An 18628-nucleotide genomic window follows, 5' to 3' on the forward strand; every position below is an offset into this window, starting at 1 on the left:
ACAACCAGTTCCAAGCAAAAGTATAGCATTGGAACTGATTTGAAACAGGTGAGACCATCGTGCCTACAGTGAAACATTGTGGTGGGGTTTTGACGTTATTCTGTTGTTTTACATCAACTTGTAAAGGAGCACTTATTAAAGTCAATGGACTCACCAGACTCCAGCAAGCACCAAGTCTAGCACTCCTGGATTCAGCTAAAATGTTACCCAGTGCAATATATCAGACCTGGGTCAAGTACCTAATCATTTTGGATTCAAATACTTTTCTGTGTTCGTTTGATCTGTGCTGAAGGACCAGAAGGCACTTTATGAGTATTTCATAGGTTACAATACATCAGATAAGTTCAGTAAAACATAGAAAAGTATTTGAATCCAAAACAATTACATAATTGACCTAGGTCTGTGCTAGTACTGTGGTGGGATCAATACTCTTGGTCCTACTATTAACACCATAGACTCGAATGGTAAGCGCCTTGTTCAAGGGCCCAACAGCTGTGTGGATCTTATCCTGGCTACACCGGGGCTTGAACCACCAACCTTCCGGGTCCCAGTGTTGTACCTTAGCCACTAGGCTACGGGCTGTAGATAGCATTTAAAAGATGGCATGACTACAAAGGTATCTATTCCCGTAAAAGACAAAGGCCAAAGCAGCATGACATATCTGATAGTAAATGGGAGGGGTTGAAATGGTGATTTGGCTTCTTTACTACGCTTATTGGTTTTAAGAAATGGACCTCACCGCTGTATAAATAAGGGCACAATGCTATCACACTCCGGGACAAGGACTTCAAGGTTTCTGGAAGGTTGGGAGGTTATAACACACAGGTGTAGAAGACAACACCACGCCCGTGTGTACGTGACGAGCCAACGGCAGGAAGAGCAGGGCAATGTCTATAAGCACAGACAAAGACATGCCAGAAAATAAAGTCATATGCAAAATTACAACGGGTTGAATCCAGCTGGGGGGTATTTAATTAGTACAAGACATTTAAGAATTTTGTTAAGAATACAAAAATGTTCCTGCCCATTGATCTCTTCACTCTGCCTGTTTTTGTCTGCGATGCAAGGACTGAGAACACCCAGCGATATTGCACAAATTACCATTCATTTAATTTAATATGAATGTATATTGATCAAAATGGAACGTCAAAATAGAACACCATACACAGTGGATCTACGATTAGCGACGGGCCATTAAAATGTGCACAGGCCACTTCATCAACCAATCCGCAATCTGCATTGCAAAATTACATTTCCTGTGGTACTTTAAAGGTACAATAGATAATTTCGGACTTCTAACGGTCAAGAGAGGAATAGAAGCAACAAACACGCTCAAACCAACAACAATGTTTATCCCTCCCCCTTCTCTGTAAGCACGCGGACGTTGAAACGTCGTTGTCTGCGGCAATTAGAACCAATTTTCAACCAATGAGCTTGAATTATTGTAGTTATACAATGTTTTGGTACAGAGTGTTGGGCTGTCAGCTGTACTAATTTTGAAACCCGAATGTAAGGACTATAAACACAGACAACATGAGTCAACATGTCAGCGAGCATTTTTAAATGATAGGAAGGGAATTTACAATAGTCTTGTAACAATGTTTAAACACAAACTTCTTACTTATTGTATCTTTAACAAGAAATCAGAAAACAAATTTCAACTATTTGCTGTATCTTCAGAACACACCGACACATAGAGTACACCCAGTCGACACACTTATGTAAGAGTGACACTGCTCTCGTGTGATATTCGTGGAGTACGTCCGGCACAGGCGTGCTGCAGTAGCTGCAATACAGTACCGTTTTCTGGAAATGATTACAGGCAGTGATTGGTCGATTGTGTCAGGTGGTTTGCAGGAAAGCCGAGCATTTCACATAAGTGCCATGAAGTGGGGAATGCAGTACACGTTCTGCCCCGTGCCCGCGTGTGGGCGTTCCGCCCGATCGCAGCAATCCACTGCCTTATAAAAAAACAACAACAACAGAAAAAAAAAACCCATCGTCATCAACTTCATGCAGACCTTTTTGTGATAATGTACAGGTTATACTAGTTCTTGGGCTAAAAGCCAAGGGGACTGTGTTTTAAGAAGAAACGAGGCACGAAACAAATGTTGTGCTTCTGGATTCCATAGACGGCAAACGTTGGACACCTTTTCAGCCGATTATGTAAGTGTAAGAAATTAAGGGATTTACAAGAAGTGCACTCACGACGCTCTAGTGACAGCGCCTGGAGACACTTCAGCTGCAAAACACCGGCAATACAGCCAAGGCACCCGTGGTGAACAAGCTTAATGGACACGGCTAACAGATCACGTTCCCCTAAATCTGCGCTGTAGAATAGATATAAATGGTGCTTAAAGTATCTAATTGAGGTTGATACGTACGGTGGGAGGGAGCTACCGTTGGCTTTCAGTGGCCCAGCTATTTGTCCATAGCGCTCTCGCAGGCAGTTTCCTCTAAATCACATGACTTCTGTGCACCGGCAGAAAACAGATGTGGCAGGTGTGGCTCCAATAAAACATTCCTGCTTTGGAACTGGTCCACTGTCAATGTGTTATACGACAGGCTTGACTGTGCCAGCCATTTAATGCATCTGTTAACAACTGACGTATTTGTTACGTGACGCTTATACATCAGCAAACCACAATATGAACTTATGATAGGCTAACCATTAACAAATACATTGACTGACTTTTTCCATGCCAATATGAATTGGCAATAACTAATGTAGCTATTAACAAGAATGAATGTACAAATGCATTGACAGAGCTGTACAGAGTAGGTTTACAGCAACGTTAGTTCATGGAAGCTCACTGTCAGGCATTCGTTACTGTCATACTTTATGGCAATAACAGCACCTCAGCAGCCACAGGAGAAGTCACCACTGCCAGCTCTCTGAGCTGCACAACTGCAAAATGGCGGTTAAAGCCCTCACAGAATAAGGGTCGCCATTTTGTTGCAGTCAGCAATAAGGAAACACTTGGCATCGTATTTGCCAAATCATTGTTCGAGTAAATATGGAAAATAAATACAGTTTTATGAAAGCTCCAGCGTTTCATTACAAGATGCGTCTGTGGTTGGTCAGTTATGACAGGTGTGTCTGTGCCCGGTCAGTTATGACAGGTGTGTCTGTGCCCGGTCAGTTATGACAGGTGTGTCTGTGCCCGGTCAGTTATGACAGGTGTGTCTGTGCCCGGTCAGTTATGACAGGTGTGTCTGTGGCCGGTCAGTTCTGACCTCTACAGCCTCGAAACCTGAGGACTTTCGACAGGTAAGCGTGACCTACTATACATGTTCTAATCATCTCCAATGTGCAATATACACAGTGACTAATAATGATATAATTTGCTGTATGTGTGATGTGATCCTGGTGAGTAGCTTCCTCTGGAAAGGCAGACAGCCAGCGGTTAAACAGGGCCGCGCCGACGTGATCGCGTGTGGTTGGGCTCTGTCTCACACTCTCACGCTACCAAAGCATGCCAAAAAAAAAACATGAATACCACAACAAAAAAAACAACGGCACTCCCTGGTAAAACAAAATATGCATCCGTCTGCAGATAAAGAAACGTTCCAGAGAGAGACTGTCGATTGACTACCCATTTTTCCTGCCACTTCATTCCTAACTCTCTGATCTCATCACACAGTGCAATGGCCATGCCTTAGCCACTGTTCCGGTACAGGAATGTGATGTGATCTCTCGCATAATATTATAATATTATATGTACTTGAATGTTACTGTATTGAATGTTGCTGTATAACAGTAAATATCAAATATGTCAGATATCAGGGAGTTGTGGATAATCTCAGATGATCTGGGGGACCTCGGATCGTAGCAGAAATAAACCAGGGCAGGTGGCAGGCAGGTATACTGGCCCAGTGAACCTGGAGCAGCTGCGATGACTCACTCACTACTCTGAAGTGCAGGAAGCACTACAGTCAAGCTAGGTTTTGAAACAGCTGGTAGCAGCAGGTTGAGCAGTCCAAACCGGCTCCATACTCAACATTGTTAGATTCTTTTTCACCAGGGATGTTCAGGCCATTCTTGTGAACCATTTAGTAAATTTGCCATTGCAACCACGATCAGAGAGAGGGGAAAGTGAAGTAACGAAAACAAACTCAAAGCCCCCAGTAGAATATTACGTGTGGCTGCCAGGTGGCTTCCGGCTCAGCCACTACCCTGAGGTTCTACAGAGAGGAACTGGCATTGGCTGACTGCGCTCATTTCCAGTTGAAGTGTTAGCTGGCCTTTTTCTTGTTCTCGCCGCTGTTGTGTCTATTTTCAGCCGATGGGGGACAGCACAGTCACGTAATGGGCCGCCATTTTGTACAATGCTCAAAGTGCACAAAACGCATGCTTTTCAAATGGTCCAGGTACACCTGCTGCAGTGCGCATGAGTTTACCCTGCTATGCCTCATAGTCTAGTGCCATGCCATAAAACACGTCTGCTGACTTTCTCCAACATTTAACGGAGGAAATCGGCGGAATCGTAAACAAACTGCGCTTAAACTTTTGAATTCACCGCAGAAGATGCAAAAAATAACATTATTTCCACCGTCAACGAGAGAAACTGCACAAATGAAAACCCTTTTCTCATTATTGCCATTTGGCAGACGCTCTTATCCAGAGCGACGTACAGTTGATTAGACTAAGCAGGAGACAATCCTCTCCTGGGGCAATGCAGGGTTAAGGGCCTTGCTCAAGGGCCCAACAGCGGGTCCCAGTCATTTACCTTAACCACTACGCTAAAGGCCGCCCCTTTTCCTGCATGGTTATAGCCTCTTTTACGTTTTTACAAGGCTATGAATATTATGTGCATAATTACTTGTATTTACTACTTTTAGAAATGAATATTAAGAATTACATTGCATTCCTATTACATCATTAATATTAATTGTGAATTTCATTGTAATTTGTGTTGCATACAAGTACCCTGAAACAAAAAAACAAAACAAAACAAAAAAAAAACTCTTGTGACTCTCAGAACATGTCAACCCCAAACTGACATTCTGGTTCTTACACTTGCTCTTCTGATCCACATCAAACAAACTGCCACTTATTTTGAGAAGAGAGCCTGAGCGTCCTGTGGGTGAAGGGTGAAAAGGTCATCCGCACAGGCACACAGCAGTCAACCATATCCGCTTGATTAGACGTGGCGGTATCGATGACACACTTGCATCCTACACCCGCATCAAACCAACTTACAAAAAGAAAAAAAAAAAGAGGTTGCTGAGAGACCTCAGATTTGAAAGTATTTTAGTGACATCTTGTGGACATATGATGCATTACAGTTTTCTTTTTTTTTTCTTTTTTTTTTTTACTGCTCTTCAATACAGGACCTGTTACGAGCTGCCCCGCTTTGCTTGTTCTTTTTCTCTTCCAATCGCAGGTGCTGGTGGTTATCCCTGATTGGTGTGCCTATTTAGTGACTGTACTGGTAAATCCGTGAATGGATTCAGGCTGCATCGTACTGGGTTAGTATGCTATGCATTAAGCATCAGCAAAATTAGGGAGCGCAAAAGCATTGCAGTATCGACTTTCGTACAGTACATCAGTCTAAAGATTTCCATCTATTCCTATGTGGGGAGTAATTATTTAATTAGCTAAATAATGTCTTGAGCAGACATTTGTATACGTACGCGCTACAGCTGCAGACTGCAAGTTTACACTAAAGATTTTACTGAGCTGAAGTACAGGATTGAACCAGCGTAGTTTATAGAGCTGTCAGAACTAAATTAAGGTAACCTCCAGGACCGGAGCTGTGCGCCCCTGATTTAAACAGAAACGGTGGCGCACAGAGCACCTTGCAGGAGCCTTACTTACAACTAATCAGGCCCATACAATCAAACCATTTTTAATGCATTCCGAGTATGTTATTTGCTTAATTAACAAATTCCTGAATCTTCTTTGCGTAGACCAAAATTGTGTAATCTGATCTGAAACGAGCCAGCGTGTTTTAAACCAGCTCTACGGCACCGGATTCAACTAATTAAATAATCATGTTCTCCAATGAAAACCACGACCAGGTGTGACCAACTTAGGCTGTCACATTGCAGTATACAAGGCGTTCCGATATCGGACATATCGGGTTCTGGGATTACAGTACATTTTAATGTTTGTATAGGTTCACTGATTACACACGGATTTGGTTACTGTACCTGCTATAAAACGTGTGCCTGGAACTTTCAATCTATTTTGGGGCTTTAAAAATGGACTAACCACGAGTACGACTTGGCAGCAAATAACGCTTACGAGAGAGATTTCATCGACGTCGACTTTGAAGGTGACGCAGATAGGGCGTCCTGATATCCTTCGCTCCGCCTCGTTCACTCCTTTGTTCCACTCGTTATCTCCACTCAGGGTTGGCTGCCCCTGACGTACAGTTTTATTTATTTATTTCTGTCATTTGTTTCTGTCACGATAGGCGGAGCAGAGGAAGCATGCGCAGACACCGGGATGTGAAAAATGGCAGGTTTAATGGCAGATGGAGGGGTGGACAGGCAAAGTTCAAAAACAGGGATGTCAGTCCATACAAGTCAGAGGTCCAAAAGCGTGATCCAACAAGAATAGTCAAAAGAGCAGGCAGGGGTCATAAACAAGAATCCATAAACTAGATAAAAACCAACAGGAAAAACCAGGACAGAATGCCACAAGGGCAAAGGCTTGGGAAACAAGCACTCGGGAATAAGGGGCTAGAACAGGGGGGAAGGAATTAAAGGACTCAGGACTCAAAACAGGACAAGATGAACTAGCAAGGTGCAACTGAAAAGGACAGTTATGAAGTCTCGATTCTTCAGCCAAGAGGCTGAACTAATGAGTGAAATGGCCGGAAGAAACACACGGTAGGACTTTTACTTTCCAGGCCTGGGCGTTCCACCTCTGTGGCCTAACACAGAGGTGTCCAATCTGATCCTAAAAGGGCCGGCGTGGGTGCAGGTTTTTGTTGTAACACACCTGATTATACTAATGAACTAATCGTGGTCTTTAATCAAGACCTTGATGAGTAGTGTGGAAGGTTTTATAAACCTCAAAGAGAGTCGGGAGACTTCATGTGCGTTTCAATATGACAATTTTTTGCTTCATAACACACTGTTACGCTGATGTCATCACATTCATCCATCCATTATCTTAACCCGCTTATCCTGAACAGGGTCGCAGGGGGGGCTGGAGCCTATCCCAGCATACATTGGGCGAAAGGCAGGAACACACCCTGGACAGGTCGCCAGTCCATCGCAGGGCACACACAAACTCCGCACAGAGAGGCCCCGGCCGACAGGGATTCAAACCCAGGCCCTCCTTGCTGTGAGGCGGCAGTGCTACCCACTGCAGCATCAGTGCCTCCATGTCATCACATCTTGAACACAATACAAATATGGTATTACACTGACTATCAGTACACGTAGAATCAGCTGTCTTAGTCTTGTGCTAAAACAACAACCTGCACACACACTGGCCCTTTCTGGATAAGATTGGACACCCCATGTCTAACAGAAGGTACTGATGGTATCTGAAGGCCTTGCATATTAGACATCTTGTGCCATATTCTGAACAGAATATGTTGCTAAAATACATACAGATACAGCTAAAATAGATTACAGATGCCATTTTTAAAAAAGAGATCATTTGAGGGCTGTTCATATTAGTTTTATCTGTTCTTACAGTTGATAGTTTCACTTTCATATTTAAGACAGGAGATTATCCTTGGTGGAGTGCCAAATCAAAATAAATCAAGAAACACAGTTTAAAGATGTTATGAAGTTATGTTCAAATTACATAAAAATATATTTTAGATGAAGTAAAACATAGTTCAAAATCATAACTCTGAACAGACACAATAGCTAATTCTCACAGATATTACTTATTCGCAGCTGAATAAGTAATATGTACTCACCATATTCATATTACGTACAAGCAATTCATCTATAACCTCTTCATTTAAAATCCATTGGAAAACCTTATTTTAAACTAAACTAAAAAGCAGAGCATGCTCAACCCAAGTACAGACAAAGCGCTGTACGGTCCTGAACACTTTTGCTTTCACTTTTTAGGCAACATGCAATTCCATGCCGAGAAGGGGAGGAGTAATGCAAGTAAAAAAAAAAAAACAGATTTTGTTCCATGTGTTTTCATAATTAACAGTTACTTCGCAGTTTTTATAGTTTTTTTAGCTGATGCTTTCATCCAAAGTGACTTAGGTTGGTTAGACTAAGCAGGGAAGCAGAGTGGAGAAAAGGGCCCGGTAACGGGAAAGAAAAAGGTCCCCGATCTTAATAAGATCACTGATCTTATTGTGGCTATGCTGGGGCTTGAACCACCAACCTTCCAGGTCCCAGTCATGCACCTAAACCAGGAGGCTATAGGCTGTTTTGTATGTGGATACTGAACCATAGATAGACAGACAGACAGACGGACAGCCAGCCAGTCAGGAACTCGGTTTAAGAGGTTGAAGAAATCCACTTAATGCCTCAAAAACATTTCAGATTGTCTCAGATATGTAGGCCATATTTTTTTCCCTCACATACCAGGGCAATAGGTGGATTATCAAGACATATGTACATGTAACATGGAAGAGTGTAAAGACTCTACATGCATTATCTTTTTTGGTCACTAGGTGGTGAAAGAGTTCATGTGATCCACTGAAGTCTCAAACTGGAAAATCAGTCATGCCTGTCATCCGGATAGTTTTAGCCAACACACCGGGGCAGCCTGTAGTCTAGTGGCTAAGGCACATGACTGGGAACTGGGAGGTTGTTGGTTCAAGCCCTGGTGTAACCGCAATAAGATCCAAGGGCTATTGGGCCCTTGAGCAAGGCCCTTAACCCCGTATTGCTCCAGGGGAGGATTGTCTGCTTAGTCTAATCAACTATAGGTTGGTTTGGATAAAAGCATTACCCAATTAATAATAGGGTAACCAGTTAAAATAAGGTGCCATGAATTGGCATGTTAACTAACTTCTACTGTGTAGTTAATCTGTACAGCTCTGTTCATCATTAATTTATTGTCCATTAGTGAATGGCAATTCATTACATTACATTACATTATTGGCATTTGGCAGACGCTCTTATCCAGAGTGACGTACAACAAAGTGCATACCCATAACCAGGGATAAGTTCGCTGAAAGACCCTAGAGGGAAGTACAATTTCAACTGCTACCTGTACAACAAAGATAAGGACGAGGGCCTTTTTTATTTTTTTTATTTTTTTCAGAACAAAGAAACAAAGCAAAAGTGACCAAAGTTAACTATCCAAACACTGCTTACCTAGCCAACTCAAAATACCGATACACAAAGCAAGTCACAGAGACAACAATTAAGGTTCACAGGCAGGTAGGGAGGGATGGGGAGAGGTGCTGCTTGAAGAGGTGTGTCTTCAGCTTGCACTTGAAGGTGGGGAGAGATTCTACACAGTTCTGACCTCAACGGGGAGTTCGTTCCACCACCGTGGAGCCAGAACAGACATTCATGAGCCTCATTGTAAAGTGTGACCAATTCTAATTATTATGGTAAATGGTTGGAATTTATATAGCGCCTTTATCCAAAGCGCTGTACAACTGATGCTTCTCATTCGCCCATACACACTCACACACCATTGGTGATTGGCTGCCATGCAAGGCACCAACCAGCTCGTCAGGAGCATTTGGGGGTTAGGTGTCTTACTCAGGGACACTTCGACACACCCAGGGTGGAATCAAACCGGCAACCCTCCGACTGCCAGACGATTGCTCTTGCCGCCTGAGCCAATGTCAGCCCCTCTGTTGTTATTATCTGCTCAGGTGCGATTGGTCTGGATGGGCACTAAACCAAGGTGCGAAACACGTGCCCATGACAGTCCTGTAGATGTTCCAGCCTGGTTAAACAGATGATGTGTAATGATGTGGGCTAACCGGTTCACTGAGTCAATTAACCACATCCCTGATGGATCCGCATCCATCTCTAGTTAGCTGGCATAGCTTTTCGAAATTACATTTAAATACCATTTGAAAGGCAAAGCCAACGTCACAGCAACGTGGCAGCCAACAAAATGAGAACCGTTATGAGATTAACTGCAACAGCAGTTGATACCTCAGTTCTGTGTGCAGTCTGCACTCAATTGGGCTTACAATGAACACGACAGACTATGACGATGTCACCAAATTTCTGGGAGAATGGGGACATTTTCAAAAACTGATCGCATTACTCCTCTGTATAAGTGTAATTCCTAATGGATTGACAGGTTTTTCCGTTGTATTCATCGCTGACACGCCTCCGCATCACTGCTTAATACCACCAAACGCCAATATTAGCGCCGAATGGAGAAACTATTCTATTCCACTGGAAGAAGATAATGGGGAGATGCGGTACAGCAAATGCACCCGATACAAACTGGACGTAATAAAGCGTCTTTCAGACAACGGATCCGTGCCTGGAATCGACGTGAACGTCACTGAAATAGAACAGGAAAGCTGTAAGGATGGATGGCATTATGACCGATCAATTTACATTTCAACCATCGTGTCCGAGGTAAGTGACTTTTGTTTATTTGTAATTGATACGTGTGTCACTTAATTCAAAGAAAAGTGTAATAACATGAAGTAGGTATGAATGTTTTAACATGTACAGAACTGTAAATATGTGCTCTTGTCGTCAGTGGGACCTGGTGTGTAGTGATGCATGGAAGGTCCCCATGACCACTTCTGTGTTATTCTTTGGATTGTTAACGGGAGCCTTTTTTTCTGGACAATTGTCGGACAGGTAATTTTCTCTCTCTCTCGCACCCTCCAATCACCAGCAAGTTCTCAGAACTTTAAAATAGTTGCAATAATATCTCTCTCTCTCTCTCTCTCTCTCTCTCTCGTTTTTTAGGTTTGGGAGGAAAAACATTCTATTCGTTACAATCGGAGTTCAGACTTTGTTCATATTCTTCCAGATTTTCTCCACTTCCTGGTTTATGTTCTCTGCACTTTTCTTTGTAGTTGGAATGGGAGAAGTTTCTAACTTTGTGACAGCATTTGTCCTAGGTAATTATGAGCCATTTCATTCAGTGAATTAATTGAATCTGAGCTAGTGAATAACTTGCAATGCACAAAACATACTTAAAAAAGAAGCTATATAATTATTAAGATAGGGCGGCACGGATGGTGCAGTGGGTAGCACTGCTGCCTCACAGCAAGGAGGTCCTGGGTTTGAATCCCCGTCGGCCGGGGCCTCTCTGTGTGGAGTTTGCATGTTCTCCCCGTGTCTGCGTGGGTTTCCTCCCACAGTCCGAAGACATGCAGGATAGGCTGATTGAAGAGTCTAAATTTCCCATAGGTATGAGTGTGTGAGTGAATGGTGTGTGTGCCCTGCAATGGACTGGCGACCTGTCCAGGGTGTATTCCTGCCTTTTGCCCAATGTATTCTGGGATAGGCTCCAGCCCCCCTGCGACCCTGTTCAGGATAAGTGGGTTAGGATAATGAATTAATTATTAAGATTAACTGTGAAAAATACTACAGTCTATGATTTCTATGAACAAACACCATGTTTCAGACATATTCCCGCTGGCATTTCGACGTTGACACCATTTGCTTTGTTTAATTTCATTAATACATTTTATTTTTTTTATATAGGAACATAGTGACACATACTGCCAGTGACGCAGGAGCAGCATAAACACAAGGCATGATTGTTCAAGCTGACAGGAAGGCCACACCAACTCAAATAACCACACGGTGCAACAGTGGCGTGCAGAAGAGCATGAACCCACACCATGCCAGACCTTCAAGTGGATGGGCTATAGCAGCAGAAGACCAATAAAGTGGTCACTGGGTGTAGTTTGTCAATGTAGTAGATACAGTGATAGGCTTTGGATCTCATCTTTCAGCACTGCTGCAGTTATACCTGTTGTCCTCCTGTTCTCTATAAATGTTGTGTAAAGGAACAGAAGTCTTGACTCCACGCATTCGGACCATATACTGCACTGCGGGAGTGTCCACTTTTTTTGCCGTTGGCTACATGTTGCTTCCCCTGACGGCCTTCTTCATCAGAGACTGGAGAATGCTGATGATCGCCATAGCTCTGCCAGGAGTTTTCTGTTTCCCCCTGTGGAGGTAGGTGTGCGATACAGCTTAGCTTCATGTATCGTTCCCTGTAGGTCATCATGTTTCCTCACTGCACTAACCTTAGCTAGCTAGCTTGCTGGTTTACGTATGGGGCGACATGGCTCGGGCAGTAAGAGCAGTCGTCTGGCAGTCGGAGGGTTGGAGGGTGCCGGTTCGATCCCCTTCGACACAGCCCGGGCTGTGTCGAAGTGTCCCTGAGCAAGACACCTAACCCCCAAATGCTCCTGACGAACTGGTTGGGGCCTTGCATGGCAGCCAATCGCCGTCGGTGTATGAATGGGTGAATGGAGCAGCATCAATTGTACAGTGCTTTGGATAAAGGCGCTATATAAATGCCTGCCATTTACGTAACACCAGACGACATTCACACACAAGTCATTTGTCTTTGCTGGAGATGTTTATCTGGGCACTGTCAGGTATTACATTACATTTACATTAATGGCATTTGGCAGATGCTCTTATCCAGAGCGGCAAAGTGCAAAGTACAGACCCATAACCAGGGATAAGTGCGCTAATACCGATCCAGTCACAGGCACACATCACTAACGGCATGCCTTCTTATATCGACTGTGTCACACAAATCAAATTTTCTTCTGAACTAATACAGAGAACACAAACTAAACAACGACATAAGAAGATGTATCTTTAAAGTATATTTATTTTAAATCTTTTAAAACAATAAAGAGCTTTTGGAAACTATATGAATGAATTATTGTCTAAATACTATAAGAATTATGTACCAGCACCTACACAATGGGTACAATATTATTATATAAATACACATTCTTAAGGTAGCGATTTGGCTATATAGATTTAGCTGATTTAGCTTGTAGTACACAAGGGGGCCATATTACTTTAAAGAAACACAGCATTCAAGTAATGTATTTATTGTTGAGGAGACTAACATTCATTAGCTAGCTAGCTAACTAGTTTGATGTTATTTAATGATGGCATTTAAATGATATTTTAACCATACCATTCAGCATATTCAATATTCCAACCTGTCACGCTGACTAGAGCAAAATAACATTTAAAGGCTTACAAACTGCACCAAGGGGCACAGATGTCCTGGGTTCGAATCCTCGTCGGCCAGGGCCTCTCTGTGCAGAGTTTGCATGTTCTCCCCGTGTCTGTGTGGGTTTCCTCCGGGTACTCCGGTTTCCTCCCACAGTCCAAAGACATGCAGGTTAGGCTGATTGGAGAGTCTAAATTGCCCGTAGGTATGAGTGTGTTAGTGAATGGTGTGTGTGCCCTGCGATGGACTGGCGACCTGTCCAGGGTGTATTCCTGCCTTTCGCCCAATGCATGCTGGGATTGGCTCCAGCCCCCCTGTGACCCAGTTCAGGATAAGCAGGTTAGGATAATGAATGAATGAATGAATGAATGAATGAATGAATGAATGAATGAACAAATCAGATTTTAGGGGTGGCACCGGCCCCCCGTTTAGAACCGCCCTTGCTGAGGCCGGAGTTTGAGTTTTAGTTTAGGTTTTATTTATATACATTTAAAGGTAAACAAAACAAAACTCTGACACAAATAAGACAAAACACGGAAACACTGGTGTGTGTGGTCAGGCAGTGTAGTACATAACATAACATAAGGTAATGGCCAGGCCATTCAGCCCAGCAATGCTTGCCTTTTCCTAGCGTACCTACTGCCCAAATTGCCTAAAAGCGAAATAAAATCTAACACTCTATCAAGCCTGGTCTTGAAAACCCTCAGTGTTTCCTCCACTACATGCGCTGGCAAGCTATTCCACACATTGACCATTCGCTGTGTGAAAAAATACTTCTGAATATCTGTACGGAATTTCTCCTTTGACAGTTTCCATTTGTGACCTCTCCTTCTGCTAACCGAACATGAATAATACTTCATTTTGTTAATCCCTTTAATGAATTTAAAAGCCTCAATCAAATCCCCCTTAGCCTCATTTTACTCAATTTAAAGAGATTAAGCATCCTAATCTATCCTCGTAACTCTCATCTTTCCTACATGGAATCAATCTGGTTGCCCTTCTCTGAACCTTTTCTAGTGCCTCTATGTCCTTCTTATAGTGCAGTCCCCAGAACTGCACACAGTACTGCAAGTGTGGTCTAACAAGAGTATTGTATAAGGTGAGTATAACTTCCTTGGATAATCAATACTCCTGGCTATTTATCCTAACATCCTATTGGCCTTCTTTACTGCTACTGCACATTTACACAAATAACTGGTGTATTGTAGAGTCCTTAACAGAAACAGATGAGTATTCTCCTCCCCCCCCCAAAAAAAAAAAAAAAAAAAACGGCATAGGGGAGCGACCCCTGTTCCAAAGTCGGTGCACAAAACAGTTCTCCACTACTAAAAAAAAAAAAAACGAAACATTGGTTCACTTTTTTTTCCAAACAAACACCAAACATCTCTTCAAAAACCTCCGCCAATCTCACTCCCCTCCACTTCCAGCTGCGTCCGTTTTAAGCTCTTATGGAGGAGGAAACTACGTCTTGCAGCCATGTGCAAAATAAAATAAATAAATAATAATAAATAAATTTAAAAAATGTGTACAACATGACGTATGTATGCAACCTCATACTAGAAATACCTAGCAGCTGTCAGACATTCCCTTGGCTTGTCACTGCTTGTGCTGTTTCTGCATCCTTTGCCTGCTCCTCAAAATGAAGTATTCCTCTTGCCTAACAATCGTTGTGCTATGAATTTATGTTCTAGTCTGTTGCAATAATTGCTGCTCAGTTAATTTTTTTGCTCAAATAATCGCTGCTCTATGAATTTCTGTCTTTCGGGTCTTAACAAGGCAAGAGGCTGGTGTTTAAGTAGCATTTGGTTTTTTAAATTAATTTATTTATTCCCCAATCTTGGTTGCAAATGGTTTTATTCATAATTTTTCCAACAGGTTGCACTCGCTAACATAATCAGAACCCCATCACTAATTGACACCCCCTATTCCTGATGCTTAGCCTTTATGATCCTTGGGCAAGGCTAACCTAATCTATGTACATTCTGTGTTCAAATAGCGGGCATATTTATATATTTATACTTTCTTAAGTAAGTAGTAAGTTTGCATGCTGGACAGGTAAAACAAGATAGTGAGACTGATGCTGATGGAATATGAGGAAACTGGTTGCATGCCTAGGGTACATTTTGTCTTCATATGAAGTGTTTTTTTCTTACTTACAGGAAATACGTAACAGCTGCTATATTTCCATGAACATTTACCAGACAGAACACAACCTTGTAAAACCTTGTGTGAATTCTACTACTCAAATGATCTCATGCAGATGCAACTTTAATTTCATGGTTGCAGAGCTGTACCCTTATAGAACCGCACCATGAACTGACTTTGTGTTTGGACAGGTTAATCCCGGAGTCTCCCCGATGGCTTCTCTCTCAGGGCCGGGTGGAGGAGGCAGAGGCCATTTTGAGAGGTGCTGCCAAGAAGAACAGAGTCAAAGCCCCGGAGGTCATCTTTCAGCCTCTCCAGGTCCTGCTAATCTTACCTTCATACAAATGTCTCCACAATTGCCATTGCCTGTACTATCCAGTCACAGCATCCTTTGTATGGTCACCTCCAGACAAATGTATGCACTCTACCTTAGTCCTCCCTCCTGATTTCCCCCGACCCCCTTTCTGATATCCCTATCCCTCTTGTCTAACCCCCCCCCAAAAAAAAAGAAGAAGAAAAATGCACTTATGATGACTATATGTTTAGAACAGCATTTCATGTGTATTTTCCAAGCCAAGTTATGGATGTGATGCTTTGACTTGTGGAAGAACCTATGCACTTGAAAATCACTTTGGATTAAAAGCATCTGCCAAATGACTAAAATGTAAATGTAAATGTGACCACTTAATTCGGATTGATGAGTCTTCTGCTGCTGTAGCCAATCTAATTCAAGATTCCATGTCTTGTGTGTTCAGAGATGCTCTTCTGCATACCACTGTTGTAACGTGTGGAGGTACCTGTCAGCTTGAACCAGTCTAGCCATTTCCTCTAACCTCTCTTAATAATAAGGTGTTTTTAATCAACTATAGAGACTGTTGTGTGTGAAAATCCTATGAGATCAGCAGTTTCTTTTAAGCAAACCGTCTGGTGTGATTTAGATCACATTTCTTCCCCATTCTGATCTGAACAACAACTCAACCTCATGATTGGCTGGTTATATATTTGCTTTAACAAGCTGGAGTACAGTTATATCTAATAAAGTGTTCACAGACTGGATAGTAACAGTATATCACCTTGTTGTACTCCATTTGCTCCTCCATATACTTTCAAACCAGTTCCTCAAGAGCATAGATGTTGGATACTTGACTGGATCACCATGGGTTTAAAGCCAATACGTTCATTGTGATGTGTTGCTTTAGGCAGAACACCAGGAAACGTTGAACCACCACAACATCTGTGATCTCATTAAGTCCAGCAGCATCCGCTGGATCACGATCAAACTGATCCTAATGTGGTAAGTTTCCCAAGACCCTAACCTAAATTACATGAATCGTGTGAGACTGCTCAAAGCCAAGAGTAATAGATTCACTTTTATGTAAACCTCATTTTTTTCCCAAACGTTGAAGATGGATGGCTGAAACCTCTAAACAATCTCCCATCTTTTCAGGGTGATAATCTGCCTTGGGTACTTTGCCTTATCTTTGAACACCTCAAATCTGTCTGGGGACCCCTTTTTGAACAGTTTCTTTTCGGCGGCTGTTGAAGTCCCAGCCTACATTTTGGCCTGGCCCCTATTTCGCTCTTGCCCAAGGCGACTGTGTCTCTCTCCCACGCTGTTCCTCAGTGGAGCGGTACTACTGCTCACACAGCTCATACCAGGAAGTAAGTGTCATCAAGAGGGAATCAGCAAGGCACTGTTTATTTCTGTACCTCTGATCACAAACTAGCCCCATTCACAACATGCATCTTAATCCATATTTTCTGAGTCAGCATCAGACTCGTCCAGTTTTCAATTATTATTATTTTTTACCCAATGTAGCTAGCTGACTAGTGCCACATATCAATATTATTTATTGAAATACATTATTTATTTTCATCACACCTTATTTAAAACAGCTCCACATATTTGGGAATATATAACTGCGAAATTGGCTCAAAAATATCTGCCTGTTTTTAAAGAAGAATTAACGTAAAGATAACATTTGTCCCACAGTGCTTCAAACCTGGTAATGGTGTGGGTTCCATGTGCAAAAGGGTCAAAGTGGGCAAGGAATACAAGGGATTTAGCACAATTGGTTCATAGTTTCAATAAAAAAAAGGTTTTGCAGATACAAACAATATATTGCTATTGAAATGATTACTTCCAATACTGTTTGTGAATCATACCCCATTGTTGTCTAAGTATTTTCAGGATGCCCTCATTTCCCTCATGGCAGGTTGGGATCAGTCAGTTCTGTAATCTCTCTTTAATTGACAGAGCTGAGTTCAGTGTCTATCGCGCTGGAGATGATGGGGAAATTTGGATTCTCGGTGGCTTACATTCTGGTGTACGCTTTCACGGCGGAGCTGTACCCCACCGTCCTGAGGAACACCGCAGTGGGCACCTGCTCCACCATCTCCCAGCTGGGCAACATCGCCGCACCCTATTTCCTCTATATGGGTTAGTGAGGCTCGATACTAGCTCCACACATCCTGTCAACATCCCACAGCCGGTGGGCTCTCTTTAAATAAGCACCCCTCTTTCACCTAGAGGCTCATATGTGCACCACAATGAGGTGCCAAAAACAAATTAGCCATCCGGCCACTCTGGATATTTGCCTAGCAGTGCCAAACTCTGCTTTTTCCTTCCCTTATGCAGGAACCTATTACAAGTCCTTGCCATACATACTAATGGGGAGCCTCTGTGCTTTGGGGGGGTTGCTTGGCCTCCTGCTTCCTGAGACCTATGGTTTGCCTCTCCCAGAGACCATCGATCACATGCAGACTATTCAAAGGTAAGGCAGCCACATCTCACAAACACAGGGTCTGCTCCCTCAGCTGTTAGCACTGTGCTGCAGCACCTTCTGAGATCGAATGTTCGTTGAATTAATGGTTATTATTCAATGCCAATAAAGGAATATGACAATTTTTCATCCATTTTGTTTCCCTCAGGTATAAAAAGCGACAAACATCAAATCGAGGGCGGCCTGTAGTGTAGTGGTTAAGGTACATCACTGGGACCCGCAAAGTCGGTGGTCCGACCCCGGTTGTAGCCACAATAAGATCCGCACAGCCGTTGGGCCCTTCAGCAACGCCCTTAACCCTATATTGCTCCGGGGAAGGATTGTCTCCTGCTTAGTCTAATCAACTGTATATCGCCCTGGATAAGAGCGTCTGCCAAATGCCATTAACGTAATGTCTATGAGCTCCAGCAGCCATTGTAATAAATTATGAAGGGTGATGCTTTTCTTCTGACTGCAGTTTTTTCTCAACTGGCCTTTTCTTGGTGGTTGGTTTTGGCCTGGTTTTTGCAGGACTGTTTCCTCTGTCTTTTTGGGGTGTCTCTGTAAAAAGTGTGAAACAAATATAACTGAATTGAATTATGCTGAATGTGCACTTACAAGTTACTCTGGA

The 18628-nt window shown here is 42.8% G+C and overlaps 1 protein-coding gene across 1 annotated transcript; it reads left to right on the forward strand.

Moving 5' to 3' along the window:
• The first annotated feature begins 10098 nt into the window (after positions 1-10098).
• On the forward strand, positions 10099-18298 carry LOC133133090 (organic cation/carnitine transporter 2-like). The gene is made up of 10 exons (XM_061249073.1): positions 10099-10497; positions 10625-10728; positions 10840-10994; positions 11892-12063; positions 15427-15553; positions 16447-16529; positions 16683-16897; positions 17493-17675; positions 17874-18009; positions 18167-18298. The coding sequence occupies exons 1-10, from the start codon at positions 10099-10101 to the stop codon at positions 18210-18212; spliced, it is 1620 nt and encodes a 539-aa protein (XP_061105057.1). The 3' UTR covers positions 18213-18298.
• The last annotated feature ends 330 nt before the right edge of the window (positions 18299-18628 follow it).

The sequence above is a fragment of the Conger conger genome, chromosome 7 (genome assembly GCF_963514075.1).
Source record: "Conger conger chromosome 7, fConCon1.1, whole genome shotgun sequence".
Lineage (NCBI taxonomy): Eukaryota > Metazoa > Chordata > Actinopteri > Anguilliformes > Congridae > Conger > Conger conger.